This window comes from Vicugna pacos, chromosome 6 (genome assembly GCF_048564905.1).
Source record: "Vicugna pacos chromosome 6, VicPac4, whole genome shotgun sequence".
Taxonomy (NCBI): Eukaryota; Metazoa; Chordata; class Mammalia; order Artiodactyla; family Camelidae; genus Vicugna; species Vicugna pacos.
The window spans coordinates 94,039,837-94,058,951 of NC_132992.1; the positions used below are offsets into that span (position 1 = coordinate 94,039,837).

At 57.8% G+C, this 19,115-nt stretch overlaps 2 protein-coding genes across 14 annotated transcripts in view; one reads left to right on the top strand and one right to left on the bottom strand.

Moving 5' to 3' along the window:
* Positions 1-10,098, top strand: part of KLC1 (kinesin light chain 1) — a 51,777-nt gene extending 41,679 nt beyond the window's left edge. For 4 of the 10 annotated variants that reach the window (XM_072963802.1, XM_072963806.1, XM_072963808.1 and 1 more), the window contains 2 exons: positions 9,315-9,387; positions 9,732-10,098. In XM_072963802.1, coding sequence (XP_072819903.1) covers positions 9,315-9,387; positions 9,732-9,734 — 76 coding nt within the window. In that variant the 3' untranslated portion in view covers positions 9,735-10,098. The other 6 variants (XM_072963800.1, XM_072963801.1, XM_072963804.1 and 3 more) reach the window with 3 other exon arrangements.
* XRCC3 (X-ray repair cross complementing 3) lies at positions 6,888-19,033 on the bottom strand. 4 transcript variants are annotated; one of them, XM_072963822.1, is made up of 8 exons: positions 18,768-19,033; positions 16,628-17,195; positions 15,365-15,457; positions 14,863-15,075; positions 10,839-10,993; positions 8,595-8,807; positions 8,454-8,500; positions 6,888-8,363 (listed from the first exon to the last, which is right to left on the bottom strand). In XM_072963822.1, exons 2-8 carry the CDS (start codon positions 16,680-16,682, stop codon positions 8,144-8,146), a joined length of 996 nt encoding a protein of 331 aa, XP_072819923.1. In that variant the 5' UTR covers positions 16,683-17,195; positions 18,768-19,033; the 3' UTR covers positions 6,888-8,143. The 4 variants fall into 4 exon arrangements, with proteins under 4 accessions (XP_072819923.1, XP_072819922.1, XP_072819920.1 ...); XM_072963821.1 differs by having other exon boundaries at positions 15,365-15,502; positions 16,628-16,857; positions 18,768-19,031; XM_072963819.1 differs by having other exon boundaries at positions 15,365-15,502; positions 18,768-19,031.
* Positions 19,034-19,115: the final 82 nt, after the last annotated feature.

Genomic DNA, 19,115 nt, shown 5'->3' on the forward strand with positions numbered 1-19,115 from the left:
TTTGTCAGCTGTTCTGTGAAGCTCTACCTCCCTAAAACAGCACCTCCTTTGTAAAGATTGATTCCTGGTATAACTCTACTTTAAAAGCTATCTCACTCTAAGTTCTGGAAGAATTCTAATGTCTAACGTCCGAGGACTGTGAGACTGAGCTCTGGGCGGCACTTCGGTAGCATTAAAGCTGTGTGCCTTTTCAGTTGTGTCCTCTGCTGTTTTCAAGGCATGTCCAGTCCCAGCCCTCTTGATGTCGGGTAGGGTCTGGCCCCTGAGCCCTGCGGTGTTAGCCGGTGCCCCTGGGCCAGCTCCCTGCAGGGGCAGAGGCCAGGCCTGCTCCCATCTCTGTGCCCTGGGTGGCTCTCTGTGTTGGATGAACATGTTTCCTGATTGATGGCTTCTCAGGCAAGAGGAACGACTTGATTTTTATGGGTGGCCACTGCCCTGCTTCTCAGGGGTGTCTCCAGCCCCGTTTGTGCAGAAGATGCTTTGTAAGCTCTGCAGCTGTTGGCTGTGAGGCCCTGGAAGACGCTGCATTTGCAGCACGTGAGGCCCAGCGCAGGGTGCTGTCCTGCCTGAGAGACAGGTGAACGCGTCCTGAGGGAAGGAGGCTCTCAGGTGACTCCGGCTTTAAAGTGTTTACAAGTTCCCAGGACTAAAATGATAGTGTACTGTCTGGCGCTCTAAGTTTGGAAAGAGCAAACTTTCTCTCAGCATTCTGGGCATCTGAACAGGGCGTGTGGTCAGTCTGTACCGGCCATCACTCACCCCTATGGGGCGGACGCGCTGCTCATTCGAGGTTCCGGTGTTGGAAAGCTTTGCTTTTCAAATGCAAACTCCGATTCTGGCACTGAGCCCCATGACGTGGGACCTGCCTTCCCATGTGACAGAGCTCACAGTTTCTGTTTCTTCCATGTCTTCCTGTCTGTACGTGATGTAACTGTGTGAACACTCCCCAGTGTGGCACGTTCACAGCACTAAGACTTTGCTGGCCAGACCTGGTGTGAAATAGACCCGCGCTTGCATATACTAACGTTCTTCATGGACGATATTTGGATGATACCTTACTGAACTTTTTGGAAAACTAAATAATTTAGAAATTGTATCTCATACAATGCATAAACAGAGTCATCTTTCCAGGTAAGAGTAACATTTTTAAAATTAAAAATCGCTCTCAAACTTGAGCATTCTTCAGCACCTGCCAGAGGGTTTGTGACAGACTGTGCGGCCCCACCCAGATTCTCTGGTGCCGGGGTCTGCGGGGGGTGAGTTTGCCTTTCTAGCGAGTTCTAGCAAGGCCAGCAGTGCTGCTGGCAGATCACAGAGCCGCCGGCAGCTCCCAGACTCCGTGGAGTCAGTGGGCTCCACACAGGTGTGAGTGGAAAAATGTGGCTCTGATTTGGAAGCGGTGTTGACGGGGCGGATTGTTCTTTCATCTTGTAGGGAAAAGGGAGTTTGAGGACAAGGGTTGTGTAGCTTCCTTAGAAGAAGTTACCTGGCCAGTTAATTGAATAATTAAATATGCCAGACTGTACTTCACCTGTGATGTGGTTCAGTTTTGTCCTCTGTTCCTGAGGGGTTCCGGATCGGGAGGAGCCTGCTGGGGCCCAGTGCGCTGTGTGGGGTGCATGGGGCGCTCTCGTTTTGCCCTGGTTGGGGAAGGGAGTCATTCCACTTGGGAGTAAGTAGATCGAGATCTTTGTTTTGGGGGTCGGTCGCTCAGGGGGAGCTCAGTAGGTGTCCACCCCTTGCCTGGTGCTGTGCCCGTGTGCCGACCGACGTGCGGGCTTGGGCCCGGCCTTCCCTCCCTGCGGCCAGAGCCGCCTTGTGTGCGTCTTGGGCCCGGGCCCCGGCCCCGGCCTTGCAGCTGGGCCCAGCTGGCAGAATGAGTAACAGTGGTCCCTGCTTGTGCCCTAGTAGTTCAAGTTCAGAATCACAGATTCTGCTGTAAACATTTACAAATAATCCTTCACATCGGTTATTTTTAGCCTTAAAAGCTAAGGTGACTTGTGTTGGAGGTCATCTGTGGTGGCAGTAAGGTAATTTTAGGATATGCATAATTCAGGTTTAGGTTATAGGTAATCTGTAGCTTATTTCATTATTTTAAAGGTGTCAAATGGGAGAAAAAAATAAATATATGTGTAGATCACAGTATTTCTTTAAAACTATGAAATTTGTTTTAAATTTTGGTTTCTAAGCAGAGAAATATTAGCCTCAGTTTATTTTACAAATAAAAAATGTTTCCCTAGTTTTAATATTCAAAAACATAAAATATAGACTATATCTATGATTTGCTCTTAATTGTGAGCCTAGGGTCACTGTGCAGTGCAGTCACGGAGGTGATGAGACACCTGGCTGGTCCAGTTCCTGGAGCCCCTCGCGAGGCTGAGTCAGTACGCTGCATCCGCAGAGCCTCTCGGCTCCTAGAGCAGCCAGGCTGTACAAAGTGAAGCTGTAGTAACACTTGGGGTTTACATGTGGTTCTTTAGGACAAACATTTTGCTGAGGAAGACGCAGAGAAACTGCACCTTTTTCTACCGGGTGCTAAATACAGTTGGACCTGGGTGTCCGTGTTGAGAACTGGGTGGACAGCCTAGCCCGAGGGAGATAAGGCCCGCGCTCCGCCAGGGACACTCAGGCCCCCTGTGGTGACAGGCCTTTGAGGGACGGCTTTGCTCTGCTTCCCACTCCTGGTTGACTGTGTGCTGACGGCCTGTCCTTGCATGTCCACCGTCCGGTTGCAGCATGAAGCGCGCCAGCTCTCTGAGTGTCCTTAACGTGGGTGGCAAGGCAGCCGAAGACCACTTCCAAGTAAGGAGCCGGCCCCGCCCACACCCTTGCTTCCGGGACCAGGTCAGCTGGGCCCTTCCTTGGCACCATGGCCGCTTCACTAGAGCCACGTCATGATGACACTTCTGTATTCTCCATTAACTGTCTGAATTATGCAAATGTTTGCACTATGAACATTCTCAGTATATTAATAATGGTCTTTAAAAATACTTTAACTTTATTAAAAATGAAGCGTTCTGATAAAATAATATCAAAACTTGACCAGTTATTAATTTGTATTATTTGTTTATATGATTTTAGCTGCTAATAAGTTTATAACTAATACAATGGCTAGCTGGGCTGTTGTTGAAGTGTTTTAAAGCCATTCGGAACTTTACTGACAGAAGGCCAGACATGCTGTCAGTGTGACGGCAATCTTTAGCACTTTGTCACCTATCCAAGTCTCGCATCTTCGCCTTTAAAACTGGTGGCATTCACTTCCCCATCAAAAATGGCCTTTTTATTCTGTATGTGTGACTTGGGGTTTAGCCAGGCTTCCAGACTCAAGAACCTGGCCCCGCTTCTCAGCTAGGCTGGGCAGACCAGGCTGCCCGAGCTGATGGGAAGGAGCCTCCTGTGACTTGACATGTCTGCTGGTCCATGTGCCTGGGCTTCCTGCTCACTCACCCTCGAGCCTGCAGCTTTCCCAGGTGCCCCAGTCCCACTGGTGCGGTGTTGGGGTTCGTGGACTGGAGTGGGCCTGGCACTTGTGCTGACCTCCCCTCCCCCCTTGGCCCCCTTGGGACGTGACTGTCCCCGGGGCCTCCAGTTAGAGGTTACAAGATGCTGGGTAGTTAGCTTTAAGTTTATTTGCTAATGCGGGTGAAAGAAGCTGTTTTTGTTTTTGAAAGGTCTGGGGTTGACATGGTCCTCTGACCCCATTTCTCGGTCCTTGCACACGCACATGAGAGCATCAGGACTCTCATGCTGACTTGAGTCTGCAGCCATGGTTCTTAGCGCTGAGACCACTGGAAGCTGGCATGTTTAGTACTGGTTGACAATAATTTTTCCATTTGTTTTTTCACACAGGAACGAAATCATTGTGTGGCAGACTGGCGAGCTCTGAGTGCCAGCCGCACTGACCTGGCCCACTGAGGGCCAAGGCAGAGCTAGACTGAGCCCCTGGGGCTCACGGAGCAGACAGACCCTCCCAGCTTGCCAGTCCCCTCCCCTCTCTGCATGGAAGGCCCCAGGGGCGCTTCCTTTCCTGGGTGGTGACTGACCTCCACCAGCCTCAGGATGTCTGCCCCGAACTGTGTTCGGTGGCCTGCAGTTCTAGTGACGGAGAGCTGCCGAAACATGACGGTGACCCTGGCCAGGCGCGGCAGCCGGCTGCAGCACGCTCGGAATTCGGCCGCTGCTCACGGACACTTGCCACAGCACCAAAATCTGCTTTAAATTGTGATACTGTATTAAGGCTGTACATTAAGATTGGAGCTTTAAACTGCATCCTTTGAGAATAAGAATCTAACAGCCCTTGGCAGTGATGCCTGGGATTTAGAGGAATACGGGAGACACGAGAGGCTGGCGGGAAGGCCTTCATCCCTCCCGGGTCTGCTGCTCAGCCCAGTGCTGCGGTGTGGGGCTTGTGGGGCTCCCGCCGCCCCCGCCCCACACACTCTGGGCACCCACCTGGCCCCTGCACACTGCAGGGTTGGGGGGAGCACATGGAGATGCATGCTTGCTTCTTAAAAAGCTTTTCTTTGTAGGGTTAAGTAACACAGGGTGGGTTCTGACAGGACTGTTCTCATCAACCCTGAGGCATTATTCCTTAAGGGAATGTGTAAGATTCGCTGGCAGGTTGGGAAATTACCTGACAGATGCCGAAGTGTAATTCCCGATGTCACGTGTGCACAGGGCAGAGCCACGCTGACCTTGAGAAAGCCACATTCACTCTGTCTGGGTTTGAAAGAGGGTCTGGAAAGCTGTGAGTATCCTTCTGAAATGCTGCCAGGGTGATCTTATTTTAGTGTTTGCGCAGAGGTGCTGTCACAGCAAAGGCCACCTTTCCCTCACGAACGCACTGGGCTGGGGAGCGTGCTCCCCGGGACTCACTCTAGGGGCGCCCTTGGACTGCCTGTGTCCTTGGGGCTGAGGGTGTTGTTAACAGTGAGGCTGAGACTTGTTTAATGCTGGGTCACCTCGTGGCAGAGGGCACATGTGCTTGTTTGTGACGTGTGCAGGGCCCCCCACATGTGGTTCCGGTTTGTGTGTGGCTTCCACGGCCTGCCTCCTCTGGCCGCGCTTCTTTTCCTCCACTCTGACTCCACTTACGCTTGGCAGCCTCTGGCGGATCAGGGCCTGACTTTCTAAATGTTCTCTGGAGGTGTTTAAGAACATTTGATGGGTTGTGATAACCCCTGGGGAAAGGCAGGAAGCGGAGCTGTCCTCATGTGGACTGGGCACCGGCTCGTTCGTTCAGGTCTGCTCTGAGGTGCAGCAGGGCCATGTGGCCAGGCCCGGGTGCAGGGCAGGGCACCAGGTCTGTGTGTCACATTGTAGCCGGGAGAGGGGGCCAGGGAGCTGTCCCGCCTCCTCGCGCGCCATTTGAGGTCTCTCCCCAGCCAGAGCTGGCCCAGCCCGTTTGGAGCCCACTCAGTTTCCCTTGGGGACAGTTCTTGCTGGAAAAACAAAGGGCGTTTAGAGAGAGTAAATGTAGGGGTGAGAACAGAATTTCATTTTAAGTTCCCAGTTGGTGGAAAGAGACCATCTCTGCAGGGGCCTTGGTTGAACCTGACCCGGCCTTGCGCCCGCTGGCCCCGGTTTCTGCTGAGGGCGGCGGTCGCCTTTGCGTGGCTGTGTGCAGACGGTGCTTGGGGGAAGAAACCCAGTGAAGTCGGGTCGGCAGAACCTTCACGGTTCAGAGAGGGTGTTACGTGGGAAGCTGCAGTTTGATTTTTGAACTCAAAATAGAGAAAAGCCAGGCTATAACCTGCTTCAAGTCTGGTGGTCAGGATTTTCACGTTTTTGGGGAGGGGGGGGGTCCAGCCGTCCCTTCTGTGTTTTCCTTTCGTGGTGAGGGAGCCAGTGCCCGAGTCTGCATTGTTTCTCTCGGGTTAGACAGACTCCCCTGGGAAGATGACAGAGGTGGAGAGCTGGCGGGGCCTGCAGGCCCTGCCTCCCCGAGTGCAAGCAGGAGGGCCCGGGGGACAGAGCACTCGGGCTGTGTGTTTACAACGTTGGACAGGTACAGAGTTATTTTCTGGAACTTAAAAAACTGTTACTTGCTGCTAAGAATGTCATGGAATTAGAAGTCACGTTATAAAGTGCAAGTGCTGCCAAGGATGCGTGGGTTGGTCTGCAGTGGACTGGCCCTCTCGCTGTCACAGCTTTCTAGAATGTTCTTGGAGAAGACATGTCACATAGCTATGAGGTGACTTCTGTTTATATTTGCACTTTTTGGGGCAGTGAACCGCACACTCACAGGGCTTCTGGAAACTTAAGGCGACACTTGATAGCGTCAACAGAGGTGACGTTCAGACCAGCTGGGTGAGTGTAGTCCTGCAGACGCGGCCTCCGTGGAACTGGGCCGTTACATAGACACAAACTCCATCTTGAGTTGGTTCCCCAGTGCTGCGGGGTGTCGGGGGGCTGGTCACAGGTCTGTGAGGCCCCCTGGACTGTCCCCGGGGTGCCCTGGTGGAGGGGGTTGTTGGTGTTCCTGAAACACAGAAAGCCGCACAGCCCGGGTCCCGTGGCCTGTGGTGGGTGGGCTCCCGGGAACGCCGGCAGCCGGATGCGGGCTGAGTGCGGGCGGGCTCCTGCTGGGCTGGGGCGCGGGTCGGCCGCTGAATGGACCTTCTGTCTGGGAGCCATAGTTTTCTTTTCTCGTTGTTGGTGTGACTTGCCTAGGAAATCATTCAGGACTGTTTGTATTTAATTACAAAAATAAAGTGTTTTATTTCTTGTTGTAATGTCCCTGTACTTTTGCAAAAAGGCTCTTTGTAAAACTCCAACCCTCAAAGAACTTTTTCCTATTTAAGAACTAGCCACTCAATCTTTTTAGGGCCACAGACTACTCTGGAAACACAATGGAAGTTGTAAATGGATCATCGTGCCCTAGAAAAATGTGCAGTCTGCCTGGTGACAGGGATTTACAGCCCCACCTCCAGCGCTGGCCCCGGGTGATCTGGGGTCATCACCGGCTTATGGGCTGCGGGAGGACGGCCAGGTCAAGGCTGAGAGCCGTAGTAACAGTGCCGTCTCCAAGGGCTGTTGACGAGGACAGGTGTCCACCTGGATGATGTATTTGGGGCAGCGCCTGCAGAGAGCAGGCACCTTCACTTCACATGTTTATCTGTCCAGGGCCTGCTCTGGGCCGGGCAACAGGTGGAGATGTGCAGACATGGCGATGGTCGGGGTGAAAACGGACGCAGCCCTGCCTGCCCTGGGCAGTCATGTCCCTCTGTGATCTCTGAGCCTCACGTTTCCTAGAGCAGATGTTCAGATTCTGGAGTTTGTAGCCAGATGTGGCTGGACCCTGTGCTGACAGGAGATCTGGCTTCCTATGCAGTAAGCCCCTGGCCAGGTAGGGGTGCTGGTCTCTGCAGGTGGCCTTGTTGGCATGGACGCCCCCCAGGCCAGGGCTGATGGCTGTCTTAGCCACTAAGGCCAGGCTTGGAGGAGGCACTGAGGAGACACCGGGATGTGCTCTTTTCAGAATAAGGTTCTCGTTCGCCCAGAACGGGTTTCCTAGCAGGTGGGCCAAGCCACCTTCCTCCTTCCTCCAGCTGTGGCTGGTGGCAGAGGCAAACGCAGAAGTAACAGCTTTACCCCACCCCCATCTCCTCCCCTGGACCCTGCATCCTGCAGGTGTGTTCTCTCCACCCTGTGCCAAACCAAAGTTTGGCCATGGGATGTGTGCTGGGGGCCAGGAGCTACACCCCGACAAGGGGGTGAGGATGTCAGTGGGGGCGCATCTGACCTTGGCCCACTGTGGCCCAAGGTGTTGGTGTTGGGAGCTTTTGGACAGAGGCACCAGACGGGAAGAAGGGAGGAGCCTGTGGGGGCGAGGTGGAGAGCTTGTTGGGCAGGGACGTGGGCCCGAGAAGGCTGTGGGCCCCAATCCCAGGCACAGGATGGAGAAAACTGCTCTTTGAGAGGCTGGATGTTCCAGGAACTCATTGTGGAGACACCAGAGCAGCCAGCGCAGCAGTGGGGGCATGGGTTCGTGGCCTAAGAGCCGGGCGCATCTCGAAACCAGAGGGAGGAGCAGCCCCCAGGTGGGGTGGCGTGGGATGAGGAGACCCTAACGCGGTGATGGGCACGCTGAGTGGGCTGGTAGGTTTTCTTGGGATGTGGCTGGTCATCTGTAGTCCCCACGTCAGCAGGACTTGGTCCCAGGCGTCCCTCGCACACCCATGGAGGTGACTGTGTAGGAACAGGACGAGGGCGGCAGGTGGGGGGCGAAGACCACCCTCAAGGTGCGGCTGGGTGGGGCCAGGACAGCCTCTTCAGGGCGCTGACGGTCGACCATCAGCCGCATCAGGAGCTGGTTGGACCAGGTTATCCCAAGGGCTGGACACACCCGCTCTCCCCTGGCACTGAGACAGAAAACAGGCCCCACTGTTACCTTCGAGACCACGGAGGCCCCGATGCTGCCCTCCTTCCTGCCCGTGGGCAGCCCCACTCACCCAGGCAGCCCGGCAGCCGCTCCCTGCTCCTCTGTGGCCTCCGTCACCTGGAAGGGCCGGATCAGGGTCAGCTCTGCTGGCTCTGCCCCAAACCCCCATCCTGAGCACGGGGCGGGGTGGAGGGGGTGTTGGCCGGCCCACCTGGTTAATGCACAGTATGGGGCTCCGGAAGGTGCAGCTCAGCCGGCGCAGCTCAGCTCCCAGCACTTGCAGACACTGGGCCCTGTGGGCCGAAGCCGCACCGTCAAACTCACAGCGGAACGGGGCTGCCACAGAGTCCACGACCACCAGGCGGGCCATGCCCCGCGACAGCAGCACTGGCACCCTCTTCCTCATGCAGCCCAGCAGGGTGTCCTGGAGGCCAGGGGAGGTGGCTGTCACTGCCAGCGCCAGAGGGCCCCTCCCATCCTCATGTCCCAAGTCCCTGGCAGTCTGACCCCGCTCCCCCTTGGGGCCATCAGTGACTGGGTCTGACCAGCTGGACTCAGCCGCATTGCCAGGGCTGGCCTGTCACCCCCACCCAGCGGAGGGACACATGGAGATCGGAGTCCGTCCTGCATCCGGGGTCATGCCCACTGAGACGACCTGGGCTGTATCCTAGGACACCAAGCAGGGTCCGGGGTGGGGGCTGCAGGCATCCCTGGGCCAGCCCTGCCCATCTACCAATGCCCTAAGTGCTGTTCTCAGGGAGCCCAGGCCTAGCTGGGGGGCAGAATGGCTGGGCTCCCCAGGGGGCAGGGCAGAGGGCCCTCAGGTGCCCAGCGGCCAGACACTGGCCATCCCATCCAGCACTCTTAGGGGCTGTTGAGTGCCTGCTTCCTTGACCTGGAATAAAGTTCAGTTCTGTGCTTAAATCTGCAGGGCGTCTCCAGTGGAGCCTCTCTCTGTGGAGAACGACAGCGGCAGCAGTGGCCTGGAGGACGCCAGCCTTAATGTGAGTGCCCCCAGCCACGCAGGCGGGCGGCCAGGGACAGCAGGGGCCAGGCCAGTGGTAGCCATGCCCACTTGCAGGGCTGGGACTCCGAGAGGGGCCCAGTGCGGAGACCCTGGGCCCCAGGAGGTGGAAGGGGGACCAAGGCCCTGGGGGGGCTCGTTTGTGCAGAAGCAGCAGGCTGAGGTCTGCACCTCCCTCCTCCCCTAGCAGCCCCCCCACTTCTAGGCAGACATCAGCAGGAGGGTGGGGGCCACCTCCCTACGAGCCGTTTCCAGAACAAAACTTGGAAATGGCACTACCGGGACTTGGCAGGCCTGGCCCTGACCCACTGCCTTCCTTTGCAGTGAAGCTGCGCCCTGCCCTGGAAAACCCAGGACAGAGCTGCCCACTGCGTCCAGAGCGGCCCTGTGACAGCCGGGAATGGTCGCCGAGGCTGGAGGGCCTGGGGCGGGGAGCCCACACCCCTAACTAAGCGTCTCCTCCTGTGTCCCCGCACCCTGCGCACCATCATACCAGCAGCCACACTGCTGTCAGGACGCACTCGCTCGCAAAGCCACAGCCACGCTGGCCCCTAGCGGCGGGCTGGGCCGGCGCTGCTGCCTCCCAGGAGGGGCTGCTGCCTGGGCCACTGCTCGTCGTGTTCTTCTGCGTGCTATGTGTGATCATGTATTTTATTGTAAAATTTTTTAAAATTAAAAGTTTATAATCTTATTCTTTACTTGAAATTCTTTTCGTAACAGTTCTTAAGCTGGGGGAGGTCCCGGGGAGGGGAGCTTCACAGACTTACTTTCGGTGCACTGGCCTGTCCTCTGTGTCCCATCTCCCCTCTGAGGGCCCTGCCTTCCTTACTTGGCCCCCCACCCAACAGCGACCTCAGCTGACCGCTTCCCCTGTGCCTGCCTGCCTCCTGCCCCCTCCCCGAGGGCTACTGCCCCCACTACCTGTCCACGGGGAGGGCATGTGACTTGGGAGCAGCTTCCAGGTGTGTCGCCCCAGAGGCTCAGCCAGGCCAGTCGCGCTGTTGTCTGATGGGCTGGTCCGGGCTGGGTGCCCACTGGGCCTGGCCAGGTGGGGGCCCCAGCACCTCGACAACAGACTTCACCCCCACCAGAGGCAGCGGTCACACCCACAGGACCACTCCTTCTGGGCAGTGACCTGGACAGCAGGTCCTGTCCTCCTCTGGGCAGTGGTCACCTCTGTGACGGGGTGAGCCCTCGCCTGTTGCCGCCTTTTCTAGGGGACGGAGGGGCTTGTTCGGGCAGGAGGTGGCGTGTCACGTTCCTGTTTCCTTCTGGGGGAGGCTGACAGAAATACAGGTTGCCCAGTTCAACCTGAGGTTCAGGTTGGAGTACTGCTGACAGAACGGGGGCTCGTGTCCACCAGGCCGTGATTCCTGCAGACCAACTGCATGTGCGCGTGTCACACCGGGCCGACTTTCCGCAGATACTCACCACGTCGGCTGCGTGCTCAATGAAGATCTGGTTGCCAAACTTGATCTTCTCGACCACGTGCTCGGGGACGTCTGCCCGCAGGCGCTGCTGCTGAGCGATGAGCTGCTGAAGACGCCGGCTGGGGAAGGCGTCCTCCGTGCAGACGTACACGGCCCCTGCGAAGCCAGAGTGTGGTGAGCAAGCTGTGAGGCCTCCTTCCTTTCTAACGCCGCCCCTCGCGGGGCCTGCCCTCCGACAAGGATGGAGGCTGGCTGGTGCGGGCCTCCCACCACAGCCCCCTCGCCAACAGGATGTCACCCTGTGGGTCTGCCCCCGGGCTGTCTCAGGTGGAAGAAGTGGAGTATCAGGGCCTCCTGACTTTTGGAAATGCCCCTCCCGCAGACGTAGGGAGCTGCCCCTCCGAGGCTCTGTTGGGCAGATGTTTCCTCAGTTCCACCATCAAAGCTCCTCCTGTGATTCTGGGCTACAAGGGTAACTGCTGCCCCTGGAAAAGCTAGTAAACAAAAAATAGATGACACGTCACCAGGAACCTGGAACCCCCACCGGAGATGGACCCAGAGTCCTGCAGCTTAAAAGGACCAGGGGCATCTGCAACAAGCAGTGTTCACAGCAGCTGACTGTCAACAAAGGCCCCAGGACAATTCAGTGGGGAAAGAGTAGTCTTTTCAACAAATGGTGCTGGAACAACTGGACATCCACATGCTAGAGAATGACTTAGACCCTAACCTCACACCATGTATGAAAATGAAGTCACAACGGATCAGATGCAGGAGCCCAACCGTAAAACTCTCAGAAGGAAACACAGGGGTACATTTCATGACCTTGGATGAGGCAGCGGAGTTGCAGACATGGGTGCAAAGGCACAAGTGAGGAGAGATGGGAACAGGACGTCAGCAAAGCGAAAACTTCCTGCTTCAGAGGACAACATCGTCAAGATGATGAAAGACAACGTTCAGAAGGAAGCAACACCGCAAATCATGTATCTGATGAGAGTCTAGCATCCAGATTGTGTAAAGCTCTCCTATAACTCAACCACAAAAAGACGACCCAAGCTTTTCAATGGGCAAAAGATCTGAACAGACATTTCTCCAAATGGCCAACAGCACACAGAGATGCTTAACACATCAGTCATGAGGGGAACACAGCCTCACACCCACCAGGACGGCCAGCATCAAAAAGCCAAGTGCCTGTGGGGATGGGGAGGGACTAGGCCCTCCTACACTTGTTGACAGGAAGTAAGATGGCGCAGCCGCTGCCAAAGACAGCCAGGAAGTTCCTCAAAGAGCTAAACATGCAGCTACCATATGATCCAGCAATCCTCCTCGGTGTCCTGTCACCGAAAGCCACCAGTAAACAAAAGGTGTGAAGGACCCAGATGCCCGTCAACAGAGGAATGGGTAACTCAGTTGTGGTCGATACACACAGTGGAATGTTGCTCAGTCATAAAAAGGAGTGAAGTAGTGACATGTGTTCCAATGTGGACGAACCCTGAAAACGTTACACTGAGACACAGAAAGTCATGTGATTCCGTCTATTTGAAAAGCCCAGAACAGGCGAATGTGCAGAGACCAGAGCAGATGGGGGCTGCTCGGGGCTGGGGAGGGAGAATGGGGAGTGACTGCTTAATGGGGACAGTTTCCTTTCTGGGTGAAAAAAATGTTCCAGAATTAGATCGTAGTGATGGCTGCAAGCTTTGCGAATGTACTGAAAACCGATGAACCGTAGACTTGAATGAATTTTATGGTATGTGAATTATGTCTCAATTTTAAAAGAAGAAGAAAGACCAGTGATCTGGCTGAGCCCCGGACTCGCAGGGCCACGCTGAAGTCCTGTTCCGGTCACTGCCCGGCCCTGGGAGCGGGGGGACACGAAGAGACAGCAGCGCCCACGCTGCGTCTGCGTGTCCTGCTGGGAGTGGGCCTTTCACTTTGATCTAATTCTGTTTCAACGCAATTTCAACCTTGGTGAAGAGGAGACGAGACCACCCCCCACCGTGCCTGACCCTGTCGGTGGTGAGCTCGTGACCCCCAGCCCTTCCTAAACCTTCTTGGCGCGTTCCAGGTCTTTCCTGGGGGCAGTGCTGCCTGGGGAACACCCCTTGTCATGCCGCCAGGGCAGCCCTGAGTCACCCTGTTCTCCACATCCCGGGGGAGGGGGCTGGACGGAAGGTTCAGAACTGAGCCTGCCTCCGCATGCGTGGTCCGCCAAGCCCCTCCGCCTGCTCGATGACCCTCACCCCCACATCTCATTAGGGGAGGTGTGCGGGGCACTCGCCACGCTGCCCCCAGCCAGCAGGGGGCCTGCGCTGTTGCTGAGATGGCTTTGAGAAGCTGGTGGGAAGGTGGCCCTGGCCCAGCTCCACATTTTCTTAAGTGCAGGATTCAAACTAACTCCGAAGCCACTCGGCCATTATTGTCAAAATTAGGGCTTTCAGACCTGATTTAGGGAAGCCACTTTCTCAAGAAAACATGCATTGGACCCAACGTTTAACGTGGTCACCGTGGCCGTGGGGCCTCCCTCCCGCCAGGCCACTGTGGGGCATCACCCAGGCCTGGCTCTCCTCTTCCCTCACGCCCCACTCCCGTGCCGAGGGCTGCATCTCTGCGAACAGATACTGGTCCTTGCCCGCCCTGCTGGCTCTTCTGCCCAGGACCTCACTGGTCACTTGGGAGCCTGGGGCTCCCAGCCTCATGTCCACCGGCTCTGGATTCCCAGGGTCCTTGCCCACGTATGACAGGTGTGGGAAGGTCCACAGAGGAGGCAGGCACAGCTGGGAGCATGGCCTCGGTCTCCCGGTGGAGTCCAGGTCACCAGCAGGGGTTGCCAGGAATCCATGTGAGGTGACTGTTACCAAGAGGGGAGACCCCGGGTTGCATGGTGGTAACGGGGGTTGGGGGAGGCCCTCCAGACCAGCTGTGGACGAGGCGGCCACATGAGCTGGGATCGGGAGAGCACAAAGGCAGGGTCCCGAGCTGGGGCATGAGGGACCAGGCTTTACCAAGGGATGTTGTCAGGGCACTGGCATCGGCGGGTGGGGGGCCCAGGCCCCAAGCAGCTCTGAGGACCGGCCCTGCGGTGCCCCTTACTTTCTCCCGGCGAGTCAGCACCTGCTGTGTGCCTGGCGCACTGTGTACAGAACACGGACGCTAATGGGTGACTACACCAGTCACGGTCCAAGGAGAAAACTGGGGTTCCCAGGGACCCCACTGGGCTGACACACCCAGATCACTGTAGGGTAAGAGGACCAGGCTCAGGAGCTTCAGGATGGAGGCTCCGCCTGTCCTACCACACCTGTCTCCCCTGAGAAGGCAGAGGCGGGAGCCCCAGACACACCGATCCAGGGGGACCCCATCCCAGTTGTGAGCAGGCGCAAGACTCATTTCACAGCAGCTCTTTTGGGGAGTGAACCCAGCATGCCCACTTTCAAGGTCACATCGGTCCACCCAGGTGCCGGGTACCTGCCCTCAGGCCTCCACAATGCCTGCCTCTGGTGTGAGCGCCTCCACTTCCGGCCAGGAGACCCACACTGAACCCTGCGCACCAGGTCTGGGGACAGATGGCCTGGCGGGCAGGGAACAGTGAGGATGCATGTAAGTTTCAGAGGGCCCGAGGAGCCTCATGCCCACTCTGGTTCTCACACGATGAAATGGTTTTTAACATCTAAGGACGCCTTGGAAATGCTGGGACCCCTGAGACCCTGGCCCGGCCAGCCCCCTGCCCTCGGCTCCTTCTTGGGAAGAGAAACGCGACATCCGGTGTGCTCCGGCCCCGCGGGTGTGTGGGGGAGCCTGCGGGTCGGGGTGCGGCCAGGTCCACGGCCCCGGGACCCTGCGCTCAGCCGGCGGGGGCTCCTCGGGGGCACCCCTCCCCCCGACCCTTCTGAAGCAGGAACCACAGAGCAGACGCGGAGAGACGGGAATTGTAGCGGACCACCCCCCCGGGGAGCCTCCGAACACCTGGATGGAGCAGCGCCAGGCAGGGGCCCCCAGCCCCCACCTGCCCTCCCAAGCCAGCGGCCACTCACCGGCCTCCAGGCCTCCGTGGCGCTGTGGGAACTGCACCGCCAGGCAGAGCTGCAGCGCCAGCTGGGTCTTCCCGGCAGAGCTGCAGCCGGCCAGCTCGGTGATGCCGTCCAGGGGCAGCCCGCCGCGGAGGAGCCTGTCCAGCACGGGGCAGCCCAGGCTGAGGCGCTGGTGCTGCTCAGGGAACCGCTCCTTCTGCTGGTACAGGTGGAGCGCTGGGGGCGGGGAGGGGGCATGAGTTGGCAGGAGGACGGGGGCCCCAGTCCTGCAGGGAGCCCGGGACAGGTCCCTCCAGTTGCGGAGCTCCAGTGCTGCAGGCCCGTGGGCTCTGGGCTCATCCCGGCCTCCCATGCCCCTCAGCCCTCTCCCCTGGCTCAGGAACCACCCCTTGAGCGAGGCCCCCATGGCCCTGCACTCTCCCCTGTTCTGGACGCTGTGACCTCGGCCCCACAGCCTGGAGCAGCAGAGCGGCCATGGGGTCTCCCTAAACCCCAGGACCCGCACCTGTGGACATGCTGCTCCCCCGTAGGTGTGAGGAGGCTGTTCTCAGCAAGTACTGCACATCAGGGCCCGAGAGGCTGGTCACTCTCTGCAGGTCTGGCCCAGAAAAACGCAGAACCTCCTTTACTGATTTCAGTTTGGCTGAAATTACACAAATAAGTAACAGGACGAGCACAGTAGCACACAGCAGCAGAGCAGTGACAACAGGGGCCTCCCAGCTCTGGGAACACGGTGGGCGGAGGGCCGGATCAGCCTGCTCCCTGAAGTTGCAGGAATCCTGGGCAGGATGTGATGACATCTGGACAGAAGGGAAGGGGCCTGGGGGAAGCCCCCTCTCAGCTACAGCAGAAGACAGGCACATAGGGGGCCTCTGCCCGGGTCTGTCCCTGAACACACCCCTCAAGAAAGGCCTGCGTGTACACAAGCCAGAGACGGAGACCAGGGCGCGGGTGAGTGTAGGGGAGCCACACCCGGGGAAGGGGCTGCGAAGGGACCCATCTGACGCCTACTGAACCAAGGGGCTGGGAACGCGGGACGGGGGGCAACAAGAGGAGAGAGGGGCTAAAGCACCTGGGAGGGAGGGTGACGGGGTAATGTGCCCGAGGGGCTGGTGTTTTGGGAGGAGAGTGAATAAACTAATTTTGAGCTTAGATAAGACTATTACTTTCAAACAAGGAAAAACAAAAAAAAATGCTAAAAATATATCCAACCAATCCAGAAGCAGCCAAAAAAAGAGAACCACAACCACGAAAAAGAAATAGGACAAACAGCTCAGCATAACGAGGGAGAGCTAAGCCCAATTTATCAGCAATTACCTTAAATCCATACACACTGAACACTCTGGCTAAAAGACAAGGATGGTCAGACTGGATAAAAGGAAAAACTAAACCAAACTACTGATATGCCCTGAAAGAAACAACAGCTAAGCCTGGAGGGGCAGGACATCACCCCACTGCTGCACTCGCCCCCACGCGCACTCAGTGCTCCCACCATGCGCTCAACCAGCATCAGGATGTTGGAAATTCATGTTAACATTAATTTAAAAAAAGTTCTTTCATTTAAACACACACACACACACACACTGAAAAGCCTGCAGCACATTCCAGTCTCAACGCTCTGACTGGGATCAATCGTCTTGGGAAGGAGTAAGCAAAGGGAGGGTCCTCGAGCCTGGATAGACAAGCTTGTAAACACGTCCTGTATGGAGCATGGTGTGCACGTTCGTACTTTTCCATCATCATTTTGTATAAGTATCAGTAAACATACCTTTCTTCACTGCAGCAATAATTCTGGGATTCAGGTCCAACTGATCTAAATCCATTATCTTCAGCAGGGTGACCAGAAAGACAGATATCACCTCCCGGGGACAGTGATTCCAACACACTTGCTGTCACTCCGAGCCCAGGAGCCAAGTGCAAAGGAGTGTCCGTGGCCCGGGTGTGCGATCCCTTCTGTGACTGGGGTTCACCATCGGCCCAGAGGTTGGAGAGACTTCACTGTACCAGGAACACCGCTGATAAGTCTAGGGCAACCCTTCTGCAGGCCAATTAACTCAGAAACCTTGGACTCAACGCCCACACACACATGCATTTGAAGAAATCCCCCAGCCCCCTGCATTCTGACGGTCAGCCCATTTCATCCTCTGCAGAAGAAGAGAAAGGAGCACCTGTCCCAGCCTCACCCTCGCCGGGCCCGGGGTCCAGGTGAGTACCCTGCCCTGACCCACTGCTCTGGGGCGACGCTGGGGACCTGTGTGCACTGGGCTCACTCAAATGAAGTGGGTTTTACATCCTTCAGTTTAAAGTTCCTGAAGTGTGTCTCCATGGGACTCCATCTGGAAAGAGTGGAAAAAGGGAGTGGAGAATATTGAAGGACAGGAAGTCGGAATGTCTGTGACCACTAGGCTGCTTCGGCAGAGAACAATGGAGGCTGTGGCCCGCAGCCCTCAACCCTCACCAGGCAAGCCTGTGGTGGCCCCCTGGTGGAAGGGCCCCTCCCATGGCCCGAGCACGCAATTCTGTGGGAGCCCAACGCTGCTGGCTACCTCGGCAAGTCACCCGGTGTTCCAGCGTGGCCCACCAAGAAGTGAAGCAGGTAAGGGATGCCCAGGCCGGCAGCCACTCAGGCCGGATCTGGGGTCAGCGTCCAGCAGCAAGGCCTGGCGCCCTGGGGGCTCGCAAGGCCAAGAGGAGGTGGCACACTGTGGGCTTTGCCTTCAGTGCCTGGGATACCGTACTGACGTAGACACTATCAGGTTGTTTTTGAGACTTCCAGAACTAGGCACCAGCACTCTCTGCTTCACACAGTCTGGTCAGGGAGACAGGGCTGGCAGGGGCGATGGGCAAGATGCCCAGAAAAGGCCAAATTGCAGCATCAGCTGCAGCAGGGCAGGGAACCACTGCCATGTGCTTGTGGGACCCTGGAGGCAGCTTCTGGGTGGAAGGAGCTGGGCGCCTGGGGGCTAGTCTCCTGCCCAAGCACAAGGCTCCAGGGCCCCGCAACCCGTGGGTTTGCCCAGCCAGCAGAACCATTTGGTCTCCACCCTCTGGTCTCCATAGGCTAACCGGCCTGGGGGTGTCCAGCTGCATTGGGAACAGCCCACTCTCAAGGCTGGGCATGTTTTCTGGCTCCCCCCCAGAAGAGGGCAGCAATGAGCACTCCTTCACCCTAGGCTGCTGGGTTTCACCCGGACCTTGGGTGGCCACACAGGTCCTCTCACACCTGGGCCACCACTGTGGTTTCTCCAGAGCTGCCCAGCCCAGACTACTGGGCCCCCTCCCTTCTCAGGACCCTCTTATTCGTCTGGGAACCTCTTCTCTTTTCAGCCCCTGTAGCTTTGAGCTCTCCCCACTCCGCAGTGCCTCCCCCACACCCGGGTGTCCAGCAGACCCCTGACTTGGCCGTCCTCATGGACCAGGGCGTCCCGCAGATGCAACCTGCCACCCACGCACACCTGCTCTTCCCACTCAGCGCTGCATCCCCGTGGTCGTCCACCTGCCACCCTTGACCCTACCCTCTCCCTCCTCTAAAACCCGGTTCACCGTTCACCCCAGGGCCCCTGGCCTGCTGCCACGGCCCGAACTGGCCCCGCAGCTGGGCGGCCTCCTCCAAACCCTGCGAGCTGGCGGCCCCAAGGGCCGGCCGCTCCCTTCTCACCCTGGCTCGCCAGCCTGCGCTGCACCGGCCCCGAGCTCCCTTCCACCACCAGGGCCCCGCGAGGGCCCTCTCTCCCGCCCTCCCGCGGCTCAGGGGCGTCGATGACGCAGGACTCCGCCCCCTGGAGAGCCCCGCAGGAGGGCCACACAGGGGCCGAATTTGACCCCGTCCGCTCCCCGGGGCTCACGAAGCCCAAGGCCGCCTCAAAGTCCACCCCCGCCCCGTCCAGACGACCACTCTACAATCTCACCTCGCGCGCTCCACACGCTTCCTAGCGCCTTCCCGCCCCTCGCAACCTCTTCCTCCAATGAACGCCGGGCGCCCTGCGACCGATGTGCCAATAAGAGACGAAGCAGCGCCCACGCAGCAGACTAATTGGCCAATCCGAAGTCTCAATCGTCCCGAGAGGGGCGTGGCGTGCTTGGGCCGGCCCTCACTGCCTATTGGTGACAGACCGCAGGGTGCCTGGGGAGGTGCCCGCATTCCGATTGGACAGCGCAGCGACAGGGCGGATCCTGGGCGCCGATTGGCCCGAGCTCCGGGTCGGGCGAGGCTACTGGGCGCGGGAGCCGTCAGCCGCGCGGGCGGGGCGGGGCGG

Coding starts and splice junctions, on each gene's coding strand:
- XRCC3 (XM_072963821.1), bottom strand. CDS start 16,682: ATGGATTTAGATCAGTTGGACCTGAATCCCAGAATTATTGCTGCAGTG. Junction 8,808..10,838: donor TTGAGCACGCAGCCGACGTG/GTGAGTATCTGC, acceptor CCTGGCCTCCAG/GACACCCTGCTGGGCTGCAT. Junction 8,364..8,453: donor GCGGCTGCCGGGCTGCCTGG/GTGAGTGGGGCT, acceptor TTTCTGTCTCAG/TGCCAGGGGAGAGCGGGTGT.